The following is a 21,185-nucleotide window of genomic DNA, read 5'->3' on the forward strand; positions in this document are numbered from 1 at the left end:
TCCTCCAGGCAGGCATCTGGACAAGCTGGTTTAATAATTGCATGATTCTATCTGTTACCAGCAACATTGCTTAAGTTAGGTCATCACCCAGATCATTCCGACCTCAACCACATGCCACTCTTGGATCAATTATTGCAATGTAACCAGCTCAGATTGGTCACCACCCTAAAGGAGAGAGGCTGTATGCTTGCCCTCTGGAAGTCTGCCCCCATTGAAAAAAAGGCAACAATAGTTGGCTAGAGATATTGACATACTCTGAGGGTACCGTTCTAATGTGACCAATACTGAAGAGCACCTGAAATGTCATATATACCTGGACATGCCAACACACTATACCATGAAAACACAGGTAGGCAGTCAAAAGTCCCTTTTTACAGAGGCTAACATCTGAGACAGAATATTGCCAGTAGAGAGATCACTCAAGCTTGTAGTGGGCCCAAGGAAATGGTGGCTCACTGAAGGAGTTTGGAATTTGAGCATGGTGGACTCCAATTCAATAGGCTTTTTTTTTTTTTAATTTATCATTACTGTTATGGCTTGCACATGTGTGATGCATGTAAGTTCAGACGTGTGGGCCACAGAGCATACGCAGAGGTCAGAACACAGCTTTGGGGATCTGGTTCTCTTCCTGTCTTGCTGAGGCACGGTCTTATTTCTACCATGTTGTATACTCTAGGCTACCTGGTCTGCAAGATTCTGGACAATTCTCCTTTCTTCTTCCCTGAGCCCCCTAAGAATACTGGGACTACAGATATGGGCTACTGTATCTGGCTTTTTCAGGGGAGTTTCTGGCGATTGAACTCAGGTTGCTTGCAGGGTAAGGGCTTTCCCCCAGAGTCGTCTTATTGGCCCCTGATAGATGCTTCTAAAAGATTACTTTGTAGACAACTTTATTTTATTTTATTTATTTTTATTATTTTTTTTTGTAGAAAATTACTTGAAGTATGCACAAAGGAGAAATTCAGAGCTTGAGAGACAAGTGAGCCCCATGAGGCAGTCTCAGAAGCTGCTGATGGTCCTTCCTGGGATCTAGCAGGGTCCCCAGGTCCTTTAACTCTACCCGGAATGATCAGTTTATCACCTAACTCCAGACAGCTGATTTCTTTAAAGAACCAAGCTGACCAGTTCCAGGGCCTCTGGCATTGCTTCTTGAGGAAAGCCTGTCTTCCAGGTGCTTTGCATCTTTAGGGTTCCTCTGCCCTCACCACTCCCCCCACCCCCAGTTCCTGGCACTTGAACTCATTACCGGTTTCTGTGAAGGGACATGTCTTCGCTTCAGCGGTGTGTCCATGGACACACGCAGATCACCAGGGTGGGACAAATTTTAAACCCAGGGTGCCTGGGTTCAAATCCTAGCTCAAGCTCTTTCTGGTAAGGTGGCATCGGACTTGGAAAGGTCCACGAGATTCCCTATGCGTCAATGTCCTTGTCTTGTAGCACAGCAGAATAGTACTGACCTCAGAGTTACCACAAGGACTAGATGAATTAGCACGTCTCAAGTCTCAGCTGGTGTTATTACATTACCAGATACAAACTACACACTTGTCCCTGTCCCTCTGGTGAACCATCACACACTCAGGACAGGGCTAGGGGTCCTGGGCTACCCTTGAAGGACCCCCGTGATTTCTCCAGTCCCCTCAGGACTGGGAGCCTGGGCAGTGGCAGCAGACAGGGTGGGGAGTGCAGCTCGGCTGACAGCAGATCTGTAGGGCAGGGTCCTCGCCCTTGGCTATCTGGCTGGGGCCAAAGGTCATGGCTGCATCGTACTGGGCCTTGAGGAGTTGGATGTGTTTCAAAGCCTGGAGGGCTTCTGGGGAGACCCCCTCTATACTTTCCAAAACATTGTAGTTCTCCCCAGGGTCCTGAGATAAGTCGTAGAGCAGTGGGGGCTCATGAGCCGTCAGACGGTTGGCAGCATGACAGGCAGGATCTGAAGTGGTGTCACTGTGGGCGGAGCCTGGGGATGGGGGGGGTGTCAGCTTTTTACATAAGGAGGGGCAGAGGACAGAGCAGCTGGGGGTCAGCAAGCCGGGCTAGGGAGGGGAAGCCAGGAAGGGAAGCAGGGTACCCTGGGTGAAGAAATGAGCCTTGTATTTCCCATTCCGAACAGCAAAGACCCCATGGATCTCGTCTGGGTAGGGCGGGTAGAAGAAGACAGACTTCCGTGGGCTCTGAGGGAAAAGTCAGGATGACAGGATAGGAGAGATCTCTAAAAGCTCTTGTGTATCGCCCTGTTATGGGACCCCCACCCCCACTCCCCGCTTTGGCCCACCCAGGATCCTGAGAGGTGATACTCAGGGGCCACTCATCAAAGGAGACATGAGGCATGTACTCTCCGGCACTGCCCAGTTTCATACCTAAAGGAGGACCAGCATGGGGATGGTGTCAAGGGATGACTGGCCCTACCTTGCCTGTGCCTAGCAGCAAGGGGCTGATGTCAACACCATCCAAGGTGACGTTGGGCAGCGGAGCCCCGGTCAGGGCTGCCAGGGTGGGCAGCAGGTCCAGAGAGCTGGCCAGCTCATGGGTTACACCTGTGGACAGATGGCTGTTCGGCCACTCCATTCACCATCGAGGCTAGGGAGATGGGGGCCATGGGTCTACACAAAGAGGGCTAGGGGACTGACCAGGAGTAATGTGACCTGGCCAGTAGACCAAGGCAGGCTCTCGGACGCCACCTTCAAAAGTTGTTCCTTTTCCACATCTCAAGAGGCCAGAGCAGCCGCCATTGGACATGCGCATCAACTCAGGACTGGGACACACAAGGAAGTCATCAGTAACAAGAGGCTAAGGACCCTGCCCCACTGCTGGTTATGGATCACCATAACGTGCCTAGCACCTCTCGAGTCTTTTATACAGTCAACAAACAGCTAGGGTGGAAGTTACCCTAGAGTCCTGGCCTGTGATAGAGCAACGAGTATCCCTTGCTTGGCTCGTACCCGTTATCTGCAGTGAAGATGACTAGTGTCTCTTCCAGCAGACCGAGGTCCCCCACAGTTGTCATCAAGGCCCCTACAGCTCCATCCAGCTCCATCAAGGAGTCCCCAAATGGCCCACGGCCTGAGCGCTTGGTGAAGCTTTGTCCACTGAACTGAGGGTAGTGAGTGTGCTGGGGGCAGAGACTGGAGTCAGCACTGGCTGGGTACAGGTCTTGGGCAGTCAGGGGGCGGGGCCAGGGTCACTCACGTGGGAAGCGTAGTACAGGAAGAACGGTCGGCCCTGGCGCTGGGCATCAGCCATGAGGTCTCGGGAGAAAGACACATACCGGGCCTCCAGTCCAGGCAGCCAAGGGGGCTGGGCCTCCACTGTCAGGTTGGCCAGTAGTGGGATGGGAACAAGGCCTTGGTCACAGCCACCTTTGCAGGGGATGTCTGGTGGGAAGCACGTTAGGTTCTGACAGGGACCCTGGGGAGAGCAGAGAGCGGTTAGTGTGAGGGAGGACTGGCTACGGGTTAGGGTACAGTTGGTATGCGGGCTTGGGTGTGTGTTGGGGGGCAGCAGAGGGTCCGGCTGGTTTGTACCTGGTCATGGGAATATGGGATGCCCAGGAATCGGTGGAAGCCCTGATGCGGGGGCAGGAAGGCCCCCTCTGGCCCCACTCCAAGATGCCACTTGCCAGCCATCCCTGTAAGGTAGCCTCGAGCAGCCAGGACTTCGGCTAAAGTCACCTCCTCCAAGGGCAAGCCCCCTTGGGAACTGGGCCCCAGAACTCCAGGGTACATGCCTGATCGAACTGGGAGCCGGCCAGTCAGGAGGGCGGCCCTGTAGTACAAACCACAGAATCCATTATCTGCGAGTCCCACAGAGATGAACCCAGAGAGAAGAGGGAGAATGGTGGACATACCCACAGAGAGACAGAAATGGGATGAGCCAGGGGAGAGGGGAGGGGCAAAGGTCCCTCACTCACCGAGATGGCGTGCACAGAGACACAGGCACATAGAAATCTGTGAACCGTAGTCCACCTTCAGCCAACTGATCCAGGTTAGGGGTGGTAGAACTGGGGTGCCCATAGGAGCCGAGGTCCCCATAGCCCAGGTCATCCGCAAAGATCAGCAGGATGTTAGGTGGGCTGGCAGTGCTCAGGCCTGCAGCCAATGCCAAAAAGAGGGTCCCCAGGGCCATGACAGAGATACAGATGGGCCTGTGTCCTCAGTCCCTTGGTAGGGAAGGCAGAGCGATTCCAGCAGGCTCGTTCCTTGAGCGCCCAGGCCAGCCCCTACCTGAGGCCCCAGTCCCGAGCCCTCCTCCTCCCCTGAGCCGCCAGACCCAAATAATCCTTCTGTCTGTAGGTCCACTCTCTGAAGCTCCAGCGAATCTGTCAGAACTCGGAAGGGGGTGGCCTGGGGTGTAACTCCACAGAGCCCCTAAAGGACCAGGGCTTCATTAACGTCACGAGCGGGGATCTGACCCTGTTCACCCAGAGGTGCCAGCACAGGCTTGGGATCAGGAGCAGAAGTCACTTCACATTGACCCGGGAGGCTCCAGCGCCATGGGACAAGGGCGGTTCGAAATTGAGGAGGAACTGGTGGTAGACAGCGTCGATCTCAGGCAGTCTCGGATACGCCCGCGGTCACGTGACAATTGGCTGACCCAGAAGGGGCGGGCTCTGGGACTGGGCGGTACAGAGTCGGGGCTAGGTGGAGCTGGGACCGGGCGAGGCGGAGCTGGGGAGCCGAGCCAAGCGGGTTTGTGTGCCTATGGGAACCTTCCGGGTGGGGCTGCTGCGGACCTGGGACCGGGGCGGGATAGGGTGAGGCTGGAGATTGCTCGCGTGCTCCCGATCCTTATCTGCGCCGGTTGGGGTGTCCCGTGCTGGGCTTGGTAACCTTACGTTCTTTGCTCCTGCGCGCTAGGCTCAGGACTGCCTAGCAGTGCAGCACTACAGCTATCTGGCTCTCCTGCTGTGTCGCTCTTAAATGCGTGTCTGGAGTTCCTCTGGCGAATGGTGGGCTGTTTGTCTCATTTCCTCTGATGAGATACTTGAGGGATCCTTGTTGAAAAAACATCAGCATCCCCCTTCTGACTGAGCAAAGAGGCAAAAACCATGGAGTCTGACTGCAACAAACCAGGAAGACAAATCTGATTGGCTGCTGGCTTTTTGCTCACAACCACCTTTGGTGAATTTTGTGAAACACAATGTATCAAATTATTTAAAAAAATCCTTTCCCTTCTACACGCGTAACTGGTGTTTAAGGTTGAGTGTGTGTGTGTGTGTGTGTGTGTGTGTGTGTGTGTGTGTATCTGTGGTGTTAGAGCTGGGATGTGTGTCTGTGAGTCTGGTGTTTGAGAAGGGTTGCTGGGTTCCTGTGTGGTATAGCTTAGGGCACATTAGTATTGAACTAATGGGAAGACAACATGACTTGTTTCTAACTCTTCATTTATACATTATTGAATATAACCTTTTTTTCTTATCAGTTTTAACTGTTAAGGGAGACTAACAGATATATCCCTCAGAGGGTGGAAGGGTGGGTTCTTAGTGTACTTTAACATCTAAAGGTCCCTGTGGTAACTGGACTTCCCAGATCTCCCCGCCCCCAAAAGCCCCTGACCTGAGTCACTTTTCCGGAGCAAGTCTCTTCCAGGGTATTTCCTTGCAGGTGGCTGTTCCTAGGGAAGTCATTTGTCCAGATTCTTGGCTTTGATTCCTCTCCAAGACAGAGTGGCACTCTAAGACCTCTGGCGTCAAGATGGTCACGACCTGCGCACCCAGGAAGGAAGACGCTGGAGCCAGGGGGGAGATAAACAGGGTTCTGGAAGGGCCTCCCGACTACAGTAGCGGATCAGACTCAGGATCACCCAGTGGTCTAACACAGGCTCAGGTCAGGAGCAGACAACACGTGACACTGAGTTGAAGGTGCCCTCTGGCAAGCAGAATGAGGGTGGTTCAGAATGACGAGTAAACTGGTCATTGATTTATTGATTTTTTTTTTTTTCACTGAAGCCTGGCTCTCTGGGCATCTGGAATTCTCCCGATGAAATCTGCAAGAAACTGCAGGAGGAAAGTTCGAAACTGCAGAGACCCCAGAGATGGCACAGGAAGGAGCTGGGTCTGACTGAGGCTACTGCACACCTCATGTGAAGTGGGGGGTGGCTGGGGGCGGGGGGGGGGGAGCAATCTTCAGTTAGTGGCTCTCTTAGTGTCACATTCCAGCACGGTTTCTGGACTTGTGCACGGGTGGGGGTTGCCGGTAGTCCTTCTATTTAGAGTCAGGACAGAAAGCTCTTCTGTGGCCCAGAAATCTTTGAAACTGTATTTGGATCTCTCCCAGCTGGTGGCCACTGTGAATTGTAATTTGAAAGGAATCAACCAGAAGCACTTTCTTTCCGTTGCTAGCTGGGGAACTACCCCAGGACCTGCGCATTATTCTCTGGAGAGCCCGAGTGGGGTTGCGATGTTATGCAAATCGAGGTACGTTTCCCCTGGGTTCTTGGGGGACTCAGGTGTGTGTACACGTGAAGGTTGCTTGGGCTCAGCTCTGACCTAGAGCTGTGGAAAACTTGGAAAGAGGTATCTGCCTGCCGCCAGCTCTGTTCAAAGCTGAGCACTGAAGGCCAACCTGTCTTTAGAGATGTGAACTCTCTCCCACCCCCACCCCCCCTTTTTTTTCCCACAGAGCCCCAATTGGAAGTAGCCTGCTAGGGTTGGTTCAGGAAGTGGCTTCAGATGATGCCTGGGGCCTTGCTAATTTTGGACAAACACCCACAGTTGAGAAAGGAGCCTTGCCTTGGGAGGCAGGTCTCTTATTTCTGTACCTTGCTTGCAAAGGGATAGGAGAGGCCTCTGCATGGGGGTAAGATGGGGTGATTGAGTTGCAACAGTGGCCTGAGTAGAGTACTGTGGCTGTTCTTGCATCAGTTTATGTGGGGACCTAGGACGTATCAGGCCTCCACCTTCCCTACCCTACTGCCTCTCATCATGGTTATGTATAGGCGTTGAGATGTACAGTGCTGATCAGGACCAACAGGGTAGTTCTAACAGAAGAGCAAATATCTTAGGCAAAAACAGACCTGATGGAGTCCTACCTGGTTGACCATGTGGGGTTTGGGGGTCTGCTGAAGGCAAGTTTTCAGTTGAGTTATGATCAGGGGCCAGGCTTTGTCATAATCTCTAAAGGAAGGGGAACCCTGAGACACCCCTTCACACATATGCTCAGAGGAAGAAGAGTTACGGTCAGATGACACAACAATAACCTCTGGTCATCAGCTGACCTGTGAATGACATCTTGCTGGGCAGATAACGAGTTTCCACATGCAAGACCTACTATGATTGTAGTTTATAGCATTATAGGAAAATGAAAATAGGGCTAGAGAGATGGCTCAGTGGTTAACAGCACTGACTGCTCTTCCAGAGGTCCTGAGTTCAAATCCCAGCAACCACGTGGTGTCTCACAACTGTCCATAATGAAATCTGATGCCCTTTTCTGATGTGTCTGAAGACAGTTACAGTGTACTTACTTATAATAGTAATAATAATAATAATAATAATAATAATGTCTTTAAAAAAAGAAAAATGAAAATAATTGTAAGCATTTTATTAGGAGTGCTGGTTCTTCTACAACAAAGTTCTTTCCCAGTGCTTTCAAAGAACTAAAGGGCTGGCAAGGTGGCTCAGCCGATAAGAGCACTCTTCCGAAGGTCCTGAGTTCAAATCCCAGCAACCACATGGTGGCTCACAAACCACCCGTAATGAGATCTGACGCCCTCTTCTGGTGTGTCTGAAGACAGCTACAGTGTACTTAGGTATAATAATAAATAAATCTTAAAAAGAACTAAAAAAGGCATTCTGTTCCCTCCGCCAGGCTCCACAGTAACTTCGATGAACATTAGACCTGGTAGTAATGGCAGCCGCGGACCACCGCGGAGAATCAGTGTAGCTGTAATGAGGGCGAGTTGAGATACAGCTACTGTTGCATGCCATTACAAATTCAAGATCCCGAGAAATGCAGAGGCTGTGAGCTGAAGCAGGAACGGATCAATAACCAGGTCTTTCTTTCTGAATAGGGAAGGAGCCACTTAAAGTGAGTCTGGGGAAAGAAGACTTAAACATCAGAATAACTCTACCATTTTACAAGTCGTATTGAACAAAGTCTCAAAGGATAGACACTGGAAATAGTTGGTCCAGAATCAGACAGTGATCATTCAGTGGTCATAGATTTTGGTGATTGGAATGGTTGGAAGGACTGTTTCTATTTGGCAATTAAAGCCAGGGTTCAAGAAATCTGTGGGATGATAGTGTAACATTAGAAGTTCCTTGGTTTAGCAGAGAAAATGATACCACAGTCCTATGGAGTGTGTATTGAGCATCATTGGCTCAATTGCCTCCTGGTTGTCTCCTGACGGGGCCTGGAGGATGCCCTTCAAGACCTTAAGAAGTATACTCTGATTGTGTGTTGTGGGGAACGCAACTCCGTGGGAAAAGCACATAGCATGTGAGCATGAGGTCCCAGCACATGGATAAAACCTGGGAGGCTAGAGCTTTCTATAACTGCAGCGCTAGGGGAGGGACAGAGACAGATGGGGTCTGGGGTCTTGCTGCCAGCCAGTCTAGATAAAACAGTAAGTTATAGGTTCAGTGAGAGAGGCAGGCGGATCTCTATGTGTTCAAGGCTAGCCTGGTCTACAGAGTGAGTTCCAGGTCTGCAAGGGCTACACAGAGACTCTGTCTCCAGACAAACAAAGAAAAATAAAGAGGAAGTCGGTAAAGGGAGCCACATTCTAGTGACCTCTGTCCTCTATGTGTTTATACACACATGCTGTACATATTACACACACACACACACACACACACACACACACACACACACACACGCACACGTGTGCACGCGCACACACACGCACATGTGCACACGCGTGCACGCGCACACACATACACTCACACACACACATACACTCACACACACACACGCGTGCACACATACACTCACACACACACACATACACTCACTTACACACACGCACGCTCGAGTGCAAACAGCAACACCCTTGGACAGCTCTGGAGACGCTGATAGTTGGGCAGGAATGCAGTAGAAACTCAGCCAAGAAGCGAAGAGATGCTGGCGGGCCAGAGGCCACGTGATTAGGCAGGCCCGTGAGGTCACCTTGGCAAGCAAGCAGTGCTCAGTAGTCTGGAACACCTTTGACTCACTAGCCATAAAGTCACCCTAGCCTAGGACAGAACAGAAAGCCACACTAGGGGAAGGCGGAAAAGATCTGGGTTTTAGGAATATGTCCTGGATTTGGCTGCAACACAATGGAGCAATTCCTGGATATGACTCATTCTTGGATCTGGAGGCCTCTACTGAATGCCAATCCCGGCAGAGACGTTCAAGGCCACCCCCACCCCCTCCCAAGGGAAGTACAGGCTTTAGGCAGAAAAGGCCTTAGGGGAAGAAGAAAGTCCATGGACTCAGGGGTGATTGGCATTGGCTAGGAGTTTGACGGCCCTTAGCAAACACTGGTGCCCTTGAGTTCACTGGCCAGACGGGGATGTTTTGAAGGTCAGTGGATACATCGTATGTTGTTTCTGTCTCGCCATGGTACCCACAGACTCAAGTGATCCTTCTACTTTGGCTTCCCTAGCGCTCTATCTATCTATCTATCTATCTATCTATCTATCTGTCTTTGCAACTATGGCTTGAATGTTTGCCACTATGGCTTGATTCACCATGCCAGGCTGGGACTTAAAAAGGATATATTAAATATGTGAACATCCTGTGTTAATTTGCCAGTTCTCACTCTCCTGAGTCAGACAAAGAGCTTTCCAGCTCTCTTTTTGTTATTTTTTGTTATTTTATACCAGTGAAGATTAAACCCAGAACCTTACAAATGCTAAGTAAACATTCCAGAGAGCAGCTCTACTCAGCTTTTACACCAGGTGGCCACACCATTCTCATCCCCTGGAGCGATCCCCGTGCTTCTCAGTATCAAGTGAGCCAACACTAAACCTCAGTAGCTTACCATTGGCATTTATTTATTGCTTACATTAAGCCGATATCACAACATAGGTGAGGACTGTGGATTTTTTTTTTTTTTGCTCCATGTAGTCATTTAGGAACCTAGATAAAGGAACTATATCATTAAAAATATTTTTTAAAATTTATTTTAGGGGGCTGGAGAGATGGCTCAGTGGTTAAGAGCACTGACTGCTCTTCCAAAGTTCAGATTCCAGCAACCACATGGTGGCTCACAACCATCCATAATGAGATCTGATGCTCTCTTCTGGGGTATCTGAAGACAGCTACAGTGTACTTGCATATAATAAATAAATCTTTTAAACAATTTATTTTATTTTGTTGTGTGTATGGGTCTTTTGCCAGCCTATATGTCTTTGTACCATGTGTGTGTGCATGGCTGAGAAGTCTGGAAGAGGGCATCAGTTCCCCTGAGTCTAGAGTTACTGTTTTAAATAGACATGAGGGTCCTGGGTATTGAACCCTGGTCCGCTGCAAGGCTAGCCAATGCTCTTAACTACAGAGCTATCTCTCCAGCCCTGAGACCATTTTTTGACATGTGGATTTAAAGGCATGTCCTGTAGCTGGCCTTTGATACTTTGTAGGTTCTTTATTCCACCTTTCTCCACCCCCTTACTTCTACCATTTCAACCTCCTAGCACTAGTGAAGAGAGAAAAAAGGATAGAGAAGGAGGAAGGAAAGAGATCCCTGAATAAAGTCAGGGGTCTGAAAGAGGGCAAAGGTATCATGGGACTACTTCCTGCTGACTAGGGGCATCAAGTTTCTTGGGGCAAGTTTGATCTTTGTCATCCAGATATTTAATTTCTTCTTGTTGTTTCCTCTTTGTGGGACTACTTAACAAACTGCCACCAACAGCAACCAACAACCCACACCAAACAACCTATCCCACCCCTGAGGGTCCTATCTGCAGCTGGCAAAAGCACACCTCTGCTAGAGCATGAGGCAAATCATAGTCAGCTGCTGTGGACAGTCTGAAGCAGCCCCACATCCCTGCACTTGGGATTAAAATGAAAGCACATTTTTATATTTCTGTGGCTTAAAAAAAAAAAGAAAGAAAGAAACCAAAACAATTGTAAAAGTGTCACTGCAGAGTCCCATAACCAATTAGCAGGAGGATAAAGAGACAACATTCAGGACTGAGCACAGTGTGGCTGTGAGTCAGGCTGTGCTTGTAGGTTAGGCTTAGGAGCTATGCACATCAGTACTACCTAAATCAAACCCAAGATCTTCTTAAATGCAGAAGAAGCTAAGAGAAAAGTCTTTGGCTGAACAGAATAGTCCACCCAGAACCTGGCAGCTCAAGTGCCACTTTCTGACTCTTCAGTGTGCTGACTGGCAAAGAGTAACTCTTAGGGGATTGACTCAAACAAATACTTGTCTTTCAATCTTCCCTAGTTACTTTTCTATTGCAGTAAGGACACCATGATAACTTATAGAAGTTAAGAGTTTATAGGGCTTTGCAGTTCCTGAGGGTGAGTCCCTGGTCACCACGGCAGGGAGCATGGCCCCAGGCAGGCAGTCATGATGCTGGGGCAGTAGCTGAGAGCTTACATCTAACTCACAAGTGAAGTGGAAACTTAAGGGATTTTTGGAGAGTCAATTATATTGGATGATGTTTTGCTGGAGCAGACACATGAAGGAGTGTTTTCCTGAAGCAGACACAGATGAAAGACTAAGGCAGACTCAGGAAGGAACGTTTCACTGAAGCAGACACAGGAGAGAGGATGTTCTGCTAAAGCAAACACACGAAAGGACACAATGACGAAGGATTCTCTGCTAACAACACACAGACATTGGTCCACTTTACATTGCGTGGTTGAGATGCATTTGTCAGGACTCTGAGGACTGGGGCTGACTGGATTCACGTGCTGAGGCAAGGCACATGGAGGACACAATGTTTGGAGGCACGTGGAGGACATGTGATGTATAAATAGGACTCCACAGAATGACTGCAACAGAGCTTGGCTTGTTGGTACAGCTAGCGGTGCAATGCTTGTGGGTCTTGAGTCTTCACTGATCTTCAGTGCCCTGAGAGAGGCACTCCTTATTCAAACTGGCCATACATGGGTCTATAACCTACCTGAACCCTGGATTTTACAGTTGTTAAGACAGAGAGGCAGTGAGAAACTATGGCATAAGGGATCATTTGAGGGGATGTGGATAGCATCAGATCTTGTGTGTGAGAGTTGGGTATAATCCTCTGGTAGTATTTGTAAAGCCCTATGTTTAATCTTCAGCACTGCAAGACAACAATAATTCAGGATAAGCAGGTAACATGCTAGACAGATGTCCAAATTCTTGGTGCATGAAATGGCCACCTGAGTTTGATTACTACTACTGTGTTTCGTAACTTGGATTGTGTGAAATGAATGTTGTAAAATACAGAATGTGGGTTAGGAAAATAGCTTAATGGTAGCATAATTGCCCAGTACACAAAAGTCCTCAATTCAATCCCCGCTACTGTAACAATAACAAACAAACAAGACAGAATTTCTATTTATTTATTTATTTACTTACTTACTTACTTACTTACTTACTTAAGCCCTGGCTGTCCTGGAATTCACTCTGTAGACCAGGCTGGCCTCGAACTCAGAAATCTGCCTGTCTCTGCCTCCCACGTGCTGGGATTAAAAGCGTGCGCCACCACGGCCGGGCCTGTTCATCTATTGATTGATTGATTGTCTCTCTGAGGAAAAAAATCACCTAGCAGTTATATGTACTGAATATAGTTGATAAATTAAAAAAAAAGGTCAATTTCAACAATATAATCTACAGCCCTCCTATTGTAAAACACCTGAAAATGGCAATTAGAATTTTAATAATTATTCTTTTATGTGTGTATTCCAGCTTAAAAGACACCAAGCGAAGAGGAAATCGAAATCAACAGAGTAAACTCGTATGAAATCTGGAACATTCACCACACCAGGATCTTAAAATCTGGGGTTTTAAGGATGCATAGGAGCCAAGATGTCAGAATGTGACCAGAAGTTGGAAAAAAAAGATGCCCACATCAAATAAGTACTGAAAAGATGAGGAAAAAGAAGTTGATTTCCAGGAAAGAAAAACGAATAATCTGGGGAGCTGAAGAGATAACTTATTGGTTAAGAGCGTGTGTTGCTTTTCTGGAGAACTCAGGTTTAATCTCTAGCACCTACATGGTAGCTCACAAGCATCTATAACTACAATCCGAGAATATCTAATTCCCTCTCCTAGCCTCTGCAGGCAATGAATGCACACGCCACCCATTAATGCAGGTAAAACACCCACACAAAATGAATAAGAAAAAGAAAAAGATTTTTGTGATGACTCACCAGATGGAAGTCAAATTTCACTTAAAAATGCAAGTATAGATGCACACCTAAATGGCACAGGGTTTAAAGACAAGTGACCCCGGGAGTTTGGAATCGAGTTGTAGGTTTGTAACCCAGAGTCATCTGGCAGGAGCAAATGATAATCACCTCTGGAAGTGAATTTGACTTCTCTAGGTTCCTGTAGATGAAGATTAGCCAGTGCTTAGAAGTCAGAGGCAACAGGGTTGCCTCAAGTTTGAGACTAGCCAGGCCAGTCATAGCTACAGAGCAACAGTCTGTTACAAACAACAACAACAAAACCCAAACACACACTCACACGCACACGCGCGCGCGCGCACACACACACACACACACACACACACACACCAAAACAAATAAAATGGCAAAACACCTAAATGTATTTCTTTTTTAAGTTCCATAAGATTTAAAAAATTCACTGGGCAAGTTAATGCAGGATTTTGATCCCAGCACTTGGAAGAGAGAGGCAGGCAGATCTCTTTGAGCTCCAAGCCTAGCTTACAAAGTGATCCCTGCCCCTGGCCAGCTAGGACTGCATAGTAAGACCTTACAATACCCCCCCCCCCCCCCCGCCTTTAAAAAATGCAAAGCTAAGCATGGTGATATCTGCTTGCAATCCCAGCACTTGGGAGGCTGAGACAGGAGGATCACCACTAATTTGAGGCCAGACTGGGCTACATAGAGGATACCAAGATAACTTCAGCTACAAGAGTGAGCCGATTTCAACAAAGAAACAAAATAGACAAAAAACTAACCAAGCTAAACAATGTATTCTAGGCTGAATTTAAAGTTTCCCAGCCTTCTGCCTTAACCTTTCAAGTACTGGGGTCTCTTTCTTTTCTTTTCTTTCTTTTCTTTTTTTTGGTTTTTTGAGACAGGGTTTCTCTGTATAGCCCTGGCTGTCCTGGAACTCAGTTTGTAGACCAGGCTGGCCTCGAACTCAGAAATCCGCCTGCCTCTTTTCTTTTCTTTTCTTTTCTTTTCTTTTCTTTTCTTTTCTTTTCTTTTCTTTTCTTTTCTTTTCTTTTCTTCTTCTCCTCCTCTTCCTCCTCCTCCTCCTCTTCTTCCTCCTCCTCCTCTTCCTCCTCTTCCTCCTCTTCCTCCTCCTCCTCCTCCTCCTCCGGCTGCTGCTGCTGCTGCTGCTGGGATTAAAGGCATGAGCCACCACTGCCCGGTCTGGGGTCTCTTTCTTAAGTGACAGAAACTGTAATTTTGTGCTTTAATCCTTAATTTTAAAACATTTTTTCCTTGTGTGTATGTGTGCAAGCAGAGCTCAAAGGACAATTTATTGAGAAAATACCGCAATCCTAGGTCACTCAGACTGCCAGGCTTAGCATCAAGTGCCTTTACCCACTTTCTTGCTAGTTCCTTTTTTTTTTTGATACAGGATCCCATGTAGTCCAGGCTACCCTTGAACTTACTAGGTAGCTGCGGATGACTTCAACCTTCTGGCCTTCCTGTCTGCATCTCCAAGTGCTAGCCAGGCTTACCATCTTGTGCTAGCACGTCTGACTCCCACCCTGTCTCTCTACTACCATTTTGGAATACTTTTCCTCAACTAGTTCTAAAATTGACAAATGAAAATTCTTATTTGTTTTGTACAGCACATTATTTGAAAACTCATATATAGCACAACCAAATCAGGTCTGTGTCTCTTTCTCTTTCTCAGTATGTTTATTGTATAACCTAATTTTTTTTTTTTTCTGGTGAGAAAATTGATCTCAGCTCCTGTACTCCGCCAATCCCGATGACTGAACCCCGGGTCTCACAAATGCTAAGCAAGTGCCTTTCAAGTATTTTTAGCAATGTTCTTTCCCTTCCATAAAAATATTAGGCAGACATTTTGTTTCCAGTTCCATCAAGAATCATTACAACCACAAAGGGACTATCATTCCAAAGTATTCTAAATTGAAGCAAAGTCACATCATTCAAGTAAAAAAAAACACTCAGGAGGCCAGGCATGGTGGCACATATCTTTAATCCCACCACTAGGGCAGCAGATGCTGGTGGATCTCTGTGAGTTCGAGGCTAGCCTAGTCTACACAGTGAGTTCTAGGATGGCTAGGACTACATAAAGAGACTGTGTCTCAAAACAAACCAACCAAATAAAAGCTATGACATGAAGAATTCTCTCTGTAATATTTTTATTTTGAAACCACTTTCAATGTTTGGTGTGTAGGTCAGATTTTAGACTTTTTAAATTTTAGAGTTTGTTTTCTTTTCAAATTAATAATTAAAAAAAAATCTAATCTTTTCTCATACAATACATCCCCACTGCAGCCTCCCTTCCTTCTACTCCTCGAAGGCCCCACCCACCCTGTCTCTTTTCCAAATCCACTGCCTCTCTGTTTCCTTTTAGAAAAGGGCAGGCCTCCCAGGGATATCAACCAAACACAGCATAACAAGGTAGAATAGGACTAGACACATAAGACTGCCTCACATCAAGGGAGGCTGAGGCAACCCAGTGGGAGGGAAAAGGTCTCACAAGCAGGCAAAAAAGTCAGAGACAGCCCCACTCCCATTGTTAGGAAGCTAACAAAAAACCCAAGCTAATGCTTTAAAAGTACTTATTATTTAACCAACAAGTTTTAAAAAAAATGACAAGGTGATTGGATTAATAGGATCTTGTTTCAAAAGTTACTATAAGATTTTAGAAATTAAACAGGGTGGTATTGAAGAAAGCATATAAATATAGATCAATGGAAGAAACGGAGTCCATAAATAGGCCACACGTATATGGCCAGCTGACTTTCAACAAAAGTGCAAAGGCGATTCAAGGTAAAAGGACAGTCTTTCAAAAAGTGGTGCTGAGATGTCCTTAGAATAGGCAAAATCAGAGTCACAAAGGCCTTCAGTGAAAAGGGAACGGGAGATGGCTGGTTGATGGGTAGCATAAAAATTTCCATTTTAACCATGTATAAGTGTGAAGTTCTGTAACATTAATTATGTGCATATGTATGTAACGATCACACTATCCATTTCCAGAAGGTTTTCGTCATGCCAAATGAAAATGCAATGCTATGCTAGTGTTACTATAATTTTTTTTGAGTCAAGGTCCTATTATGTATCCCAGGGTGGTCTTAAACTGATCTTGCCCCAGTCTCCTAAGTGGCAGAGTACAGGGGCGCCCCTACATTCTTATGAAAGTATGTTTAAGGGTGCTGGTAAGAGGACTCAGTGGGTGTCCTGGTTAGTTTTTATTGTAAACTAGACACCAACTACAGTCATAGGGAAGGAGGGACCCTCAGCTAAAGAAGTGGTCAGATTACACTGGCCTGTGCCTATAGCTGTGAGAGTTTGTCTTCCTCAAGGATGAATGTGGGCAGGTGAAATTCACTATGAGCAACATTGTTGCGGGAAATCAAGTCCCCTCGCTATACCCTGCTACTCTCTGCCCTTGCGGTCTCGTTGGCCAGTTCTTATCTCGTGGAGACTCTCTGACTCAGAGCTCCAAAATCTCTCCACCCAGCTCACTAAGTTCCTTACTGGCGGGTCACTACCACGCCAGCCCCATGCTTCAAAACCCCCATGGCCTTGTGGTGCACAGCTGGCAAACTCATGATTTACTGCCGTACCTTTCTCTCTTGAACCTGGACGGGCCGCCACATGAAGGAAAACACAACACAAACCTAGTTCAGAAACAATGGTCACTCAATCGCTGGGCGCAACAACTAAAATCTTAACTTGTATGCCTTATTAAATCTAAACCCTCCATCTGCCATTGAAACCGGGAGACACTAGTAATTACATCTTGTCCTCACCCTATCCCTGTCCAAAAAGGCCCCCTCTCCCTCTTGTTTCCTCTCTTCCCATCTCCGACCCTAGGAAGTCTCACCTACTCGCCCAGGGATTAGCTCATTAGGGGATGGTTCACAAGAAGTCACCCGAGTACTGACTCATTCCTCTTTCGCATCCTCTCCCGGAAGAGTGAAATTAACATCAAAATCCAAGCAACTCCAGGATTATTCACCGTGAGCAACACTGTTCCTGGGCTGTATAAGAAAGCTAGCTGAGCACGAGCCACCGAGGAGCCAGGAAGCAATGTTCCTCCATGGTCTCTGCTTCCGTTCCTGTGCTGCTGACTCTCCTCAGAGACTGATGGTGTCCACAGACGTGTCAGCTAGTAAACCTTTTCCTTCTCCAAGTTGCTTTCGGTCAAGTTGTTTATTGCACCAACAGAAAGAAAACTAGAACAACGGGCAAAGATGCTCGCTGCCAAGCCTGAAAGCCTGAATCAATCGATCCCTGGGATCCATACAGTGAAAGAGAACGGACTGACTCCTGCATGTTTTGTTGTTGTTGTTGTTGTTTTTTTTTCTGATCTCTATTCCCAGTTATGGATCGTGCATGGCCTTAAATGCATGTACTAAATAATATTGTTAAAGACTTTAAAAATGAGGGCTTGGGTTGTCGTTCAGTGGTAAAGTTCTTGCCTAATGTGTATGAGGTCCTGGGATTGATTCCCAACACACACACACACACACACACACACACACACACACACACACACACACACAAATTTAACTTTTTTTTTTTTTTTTGTGATTCTAGGATTGAGCCCAGGGTCTCAGCCATATTAGGCAAACATTCTACCACTGAGGCGTACCTCCAAACCCTAAAAAAAAAAGTCTCTGCGCAACCAGACACCCCTGAGGAAAAACATTCTTGACACCCAAACTAGAAGTGAAATTTATTCATGAATCTTCAGAGTAAAAATGTTGAGCTGGGTGTGGTGGTATACACCTTTGATCCCAGCATTTGGGGGCAGGGAGGGGGCAGTGTCAGGCCGATCTCTGTTCTCTGAGAGTTTGAGAATAGCCTACTCTACATGGTAAATTCTAGGGCAGCCAGGGTTATATATAGAGACCCTGTTTCGAAAAAACAACCCCCCCCAAAAAAAATCCCAAAAAACCCACCACCAACAAAAACAAACCAAGCAAAACCAACAAACAAAACGTCTGTACTGGAGTGGTAGAGAGCTTCTGAGGCACATAAAGCCCCAGCACTGGGCAGGTAGATGCCTGAGAAAGGAAGAAGGGACAGAATCCAAGACTGTACGACAAGGGAGAAATATTTTTTTGGGACAGACCCTCACTACGTAACCTTGGCTGGCCTGGAACTCACTGTGTAGATCAGGTTGGCATCAAACTCACAGAGTTCTGCCTGCCTCCACCTCTAGAGTGGTGGGGTTAAACTTGTGTGCTGTTGGGGCTTGGTTCTAATGCTTTGATTCTATTGGGAATCTGTGTGTCCCGACGACGAAGGTCCTTGTCCCCAATTGATTTTTGATCGATGAACGGATGCCAGCGGCCAATGGCTGGGCAAAAGGAAACAGGGTAGGATCCTTAGATTTTCTCAGGCTAGGACAAGGGAGAGAGGAGGAGAGACAGATCGCCATAACTCTGGAGAGAAGGATGGGACAGACAAAGGAGCTGCAGGAGAGAAAGCCAATCAGCCATGTGAGAATTCGGGTGGGTGGCCACTGGCCACTTCCCTGATTCGGCCTGGGGTAGCAGAGGAAGGTTTAAGAGTGCCCAGTCTTTGAGGTATCCAAGGCATTTTAAAGTTAACTGGTGTGTGAGTGTGTGTGTGTGTGTGTGTGTGTGTGTGTGTGTGTGTCTTCCATTTCTGAATCCAGATAGCTCCTGGGTGGGTGTGCGAGTGTCTGGGAGCCCAAGTGGTGCAGCTAAACTCAATACTGCTGTGTGCCACCAAGCCTAGAAAAAAATTCACGACTAGGATATAGGTAAAGATTTCTTAGGTAGGACCCAAAGAATATTAACAATAATGCTGAAGAAGAGGACTGGATTCTATAATAATGAAAACTTAAACCAAGTGAGGTGGCATAAACCAATAATCCTACACTAGAATGAAGCAAGACTATAGGTTCAAGAGCAGTGTGAGACATGTACTGGAACTGTGTTGACACACACACACACACCGCACTTGCACACACACACAAGCCACAGTGGGATGTGGTGGTATACACCTTTAATTCCACCACCACAGGTAGATGCCTGTGAGCTTGAGGCTAGCCTGGTCTCTTTGGTCTGTATAGTAAGTTCTAGGCCAGTCAGGGATACATCCTGAGATGTCTGAAGTAAAACCCACAAGATTATCATGAAATTGTGAGGCAAGAAATCGTAGGTTTATTTCCTGGGTTTTAAAATTTATTTGGGGGCCAGGGATGGTGACACACACCTTTAATCTCAGTACTTGGGAGGCAGAGGCAAATGGAGCTATCTGAGTTTGAAGCTATCCTGGTTTACACAGTGTGTCTCAGGATAGCTAGGCTTATGTAGAGAGACCCTATCTCAAAAACCCCAAATAAACAAATGAGTGAAAATTATTTATGATTTCTTTTTCTCCTCTCTTTTTCCCCTCCTATGTCTCTCTCAGTATGTGTTCTTTTCACCCTCAGCCCCACAATCTCAGGGCCATGTAGTCCAGGCTGGCCAGGATTTCATACTTGTGATCCTCCTGCTTCATCCTGCAGGATCCTGGATGCAGGCTTGCACCACCATGAATAACCTCCACTGGTGTCTCTACTTCTCTGTGGCTTGGAGGAGACTTACTTAATCTTCTTCGTTAAACGAAGACAATAACTGATTTTCTCAGTGACCCTGCACCACTGAATGAGTTAATACATGCAATATACTTAGAATATTGCACGTAAGCCGGGCGTGGTGGTGCACGCCTTTAATCCCAGCACTTGGGAGGCAGAGGCAAGCAGATTTCTGAGTTCGAGGCCAGCCTGGTCTACAAAGTCAGTTCCAGGACAGCCAGGGCTATACAGAGAAACCCTGTCTTGAAAAAACCAACCCCCCCCCCCAAAAAAAGAATATTGCACGTAGAGTGCCTAGCAATGTACTTAGAATGGCACGTAGAGCACCCAGCATAATTGCTGTTGCTTATTTCTTCTTAGCTCAAGCAGTTTTCCTCAAGTTTTGTCAAGATCTGGTGAAAAAGTCGATCTCTGTGAAATAGAGACCATTGCTTGCCCTTGCTAGTTGTGGAGTGGGAACTATATTACCCTTTGTGTTCCTCAGGGCCACATGAAAGATGTCTTGGACTAGTGGTCCACCACAGAAGGGACACATCCTAGTCGTTCAGGATTTTCACATAAATCCATGTTGAGTATGAACTTATAACCCTGAAGCATCAATTCTTCCCTGGGACTACCTACCTGTCACCATAAGGTACTGCCGAAGTAGGGCAGTGTCACCTAACTATCACACTAGAAAACTAAAAAATTGACACAGATACATTTGAAAAGACTAAGAATGAAAGAAACCCCCAAATCAAACTCAAGTGAAAGCCAAATAATAATTAATAATAAATATAAAATCAGAACATGAAGATTTACACATGTACCATGTAGAGCTTCTAAAAATACAACAGGATTGACAGCAAATTAAACACAGTTAAAGAGAGAATTACTGCTATGGAAGTCAGAATTGTGAAAACTATCCAGAATGCAAAAAAAAAAAAATGCTTCAAGGTGGGCTAGGGATGTAGCTTAGTGGTAGGGTGCTTGCTTAACATGCATAAGGCCCTGGATTCAATCTGCAGTACTGCAAAAGAAGAGAGAAAAAAAGGCTTCAGAAATCTTTGAGTCAAATAACTATCAGTTTAGGATTGCCTGTTGGCTTGGTTGCCATTCAAATAATAACGGTAAAGACTCAGGCATGGTAGTATACGTCTGTAAACATGGTGATATGGATCGGTAAGCCTATCACTGAGGTTGAGACAGGAGGATTACAAGTTTAAAGCCAGCCTGGGATACATGCTAAGACTCTGTGTCATACTCAGTATTCTATGGCTGTGAAGATAAACCATGACCAAGGCAACTCTTATAAAAGAAAGCCTTTATTTAGAGCTTGC

The 21,185-nt window shown here is 46.8% G+C and overlaps 1 protein-coding gene and 1 long non-coding RNA gene across 2 annotated transcripts; one reads left to right on the top strand and one right to left on the bottom strand.

Annotated features, from left to right (window-relative positions):
- Positions 1-875: 875 nt before the first annotated feature.
- Arsa (arylsulfatase A) lies at positions 876-5,824 on the bottom strand. Its single transcript, NM_009713.4, has 9 exons — positions 5,550-5,824; positions 3,908-5,055; positions 3,522-3,762; positions 3,187-3,405; positions 2,940-3,109; positions 2,628-2,752; positions 2,407-2,534; positions 2,069-2,171; positions 876-1,957 (listed from the first exon to the last, which is right to left on the bottom strand). The coding sequence occupies exons 2-9, from the start codon at positions 4,120-4,122 to the stop codon at positions 1,638-1,640; spliced, it is 1,521 nt and encodes a 506-aa protein (NP_033843.2). The 5' UTR covers positions 4,123-5,055; positions 5,550-5,824; the 3' UTR covers positions 876-1,637.
- C230037L18Rik (RIKEN cDNA C230037L18 gene) lies at positions 4,652-13,250 on the top strand. The gene is made up of 5 exons (NR_077233.1): positions 4,652-4,685; positions 5,659-5,819; positions 5,942-6,047; positions 6,270-6,409; positions 12,820-13,250. It is a non-coding gene; the product is annotated as an RIKEN cDNA C230037L18 gene (long non-coding RNA).
- Positions 13,251-21,185: the final 7,935 nt, after the last annotated feature.

Source organism: Mus musculus, chromosome 15 (genome assembly GCF_000001635.26).
Source record: "Mus musculus strain C57BL/6J chromosome 15, GRCm38.p6 C57BL/6J".
NCBI classification, from domain to species: Eukaryota; Metazoa; Chordata; class Mammalia; order Rodentia; family Muridae; genus Mus; species Mus musculus.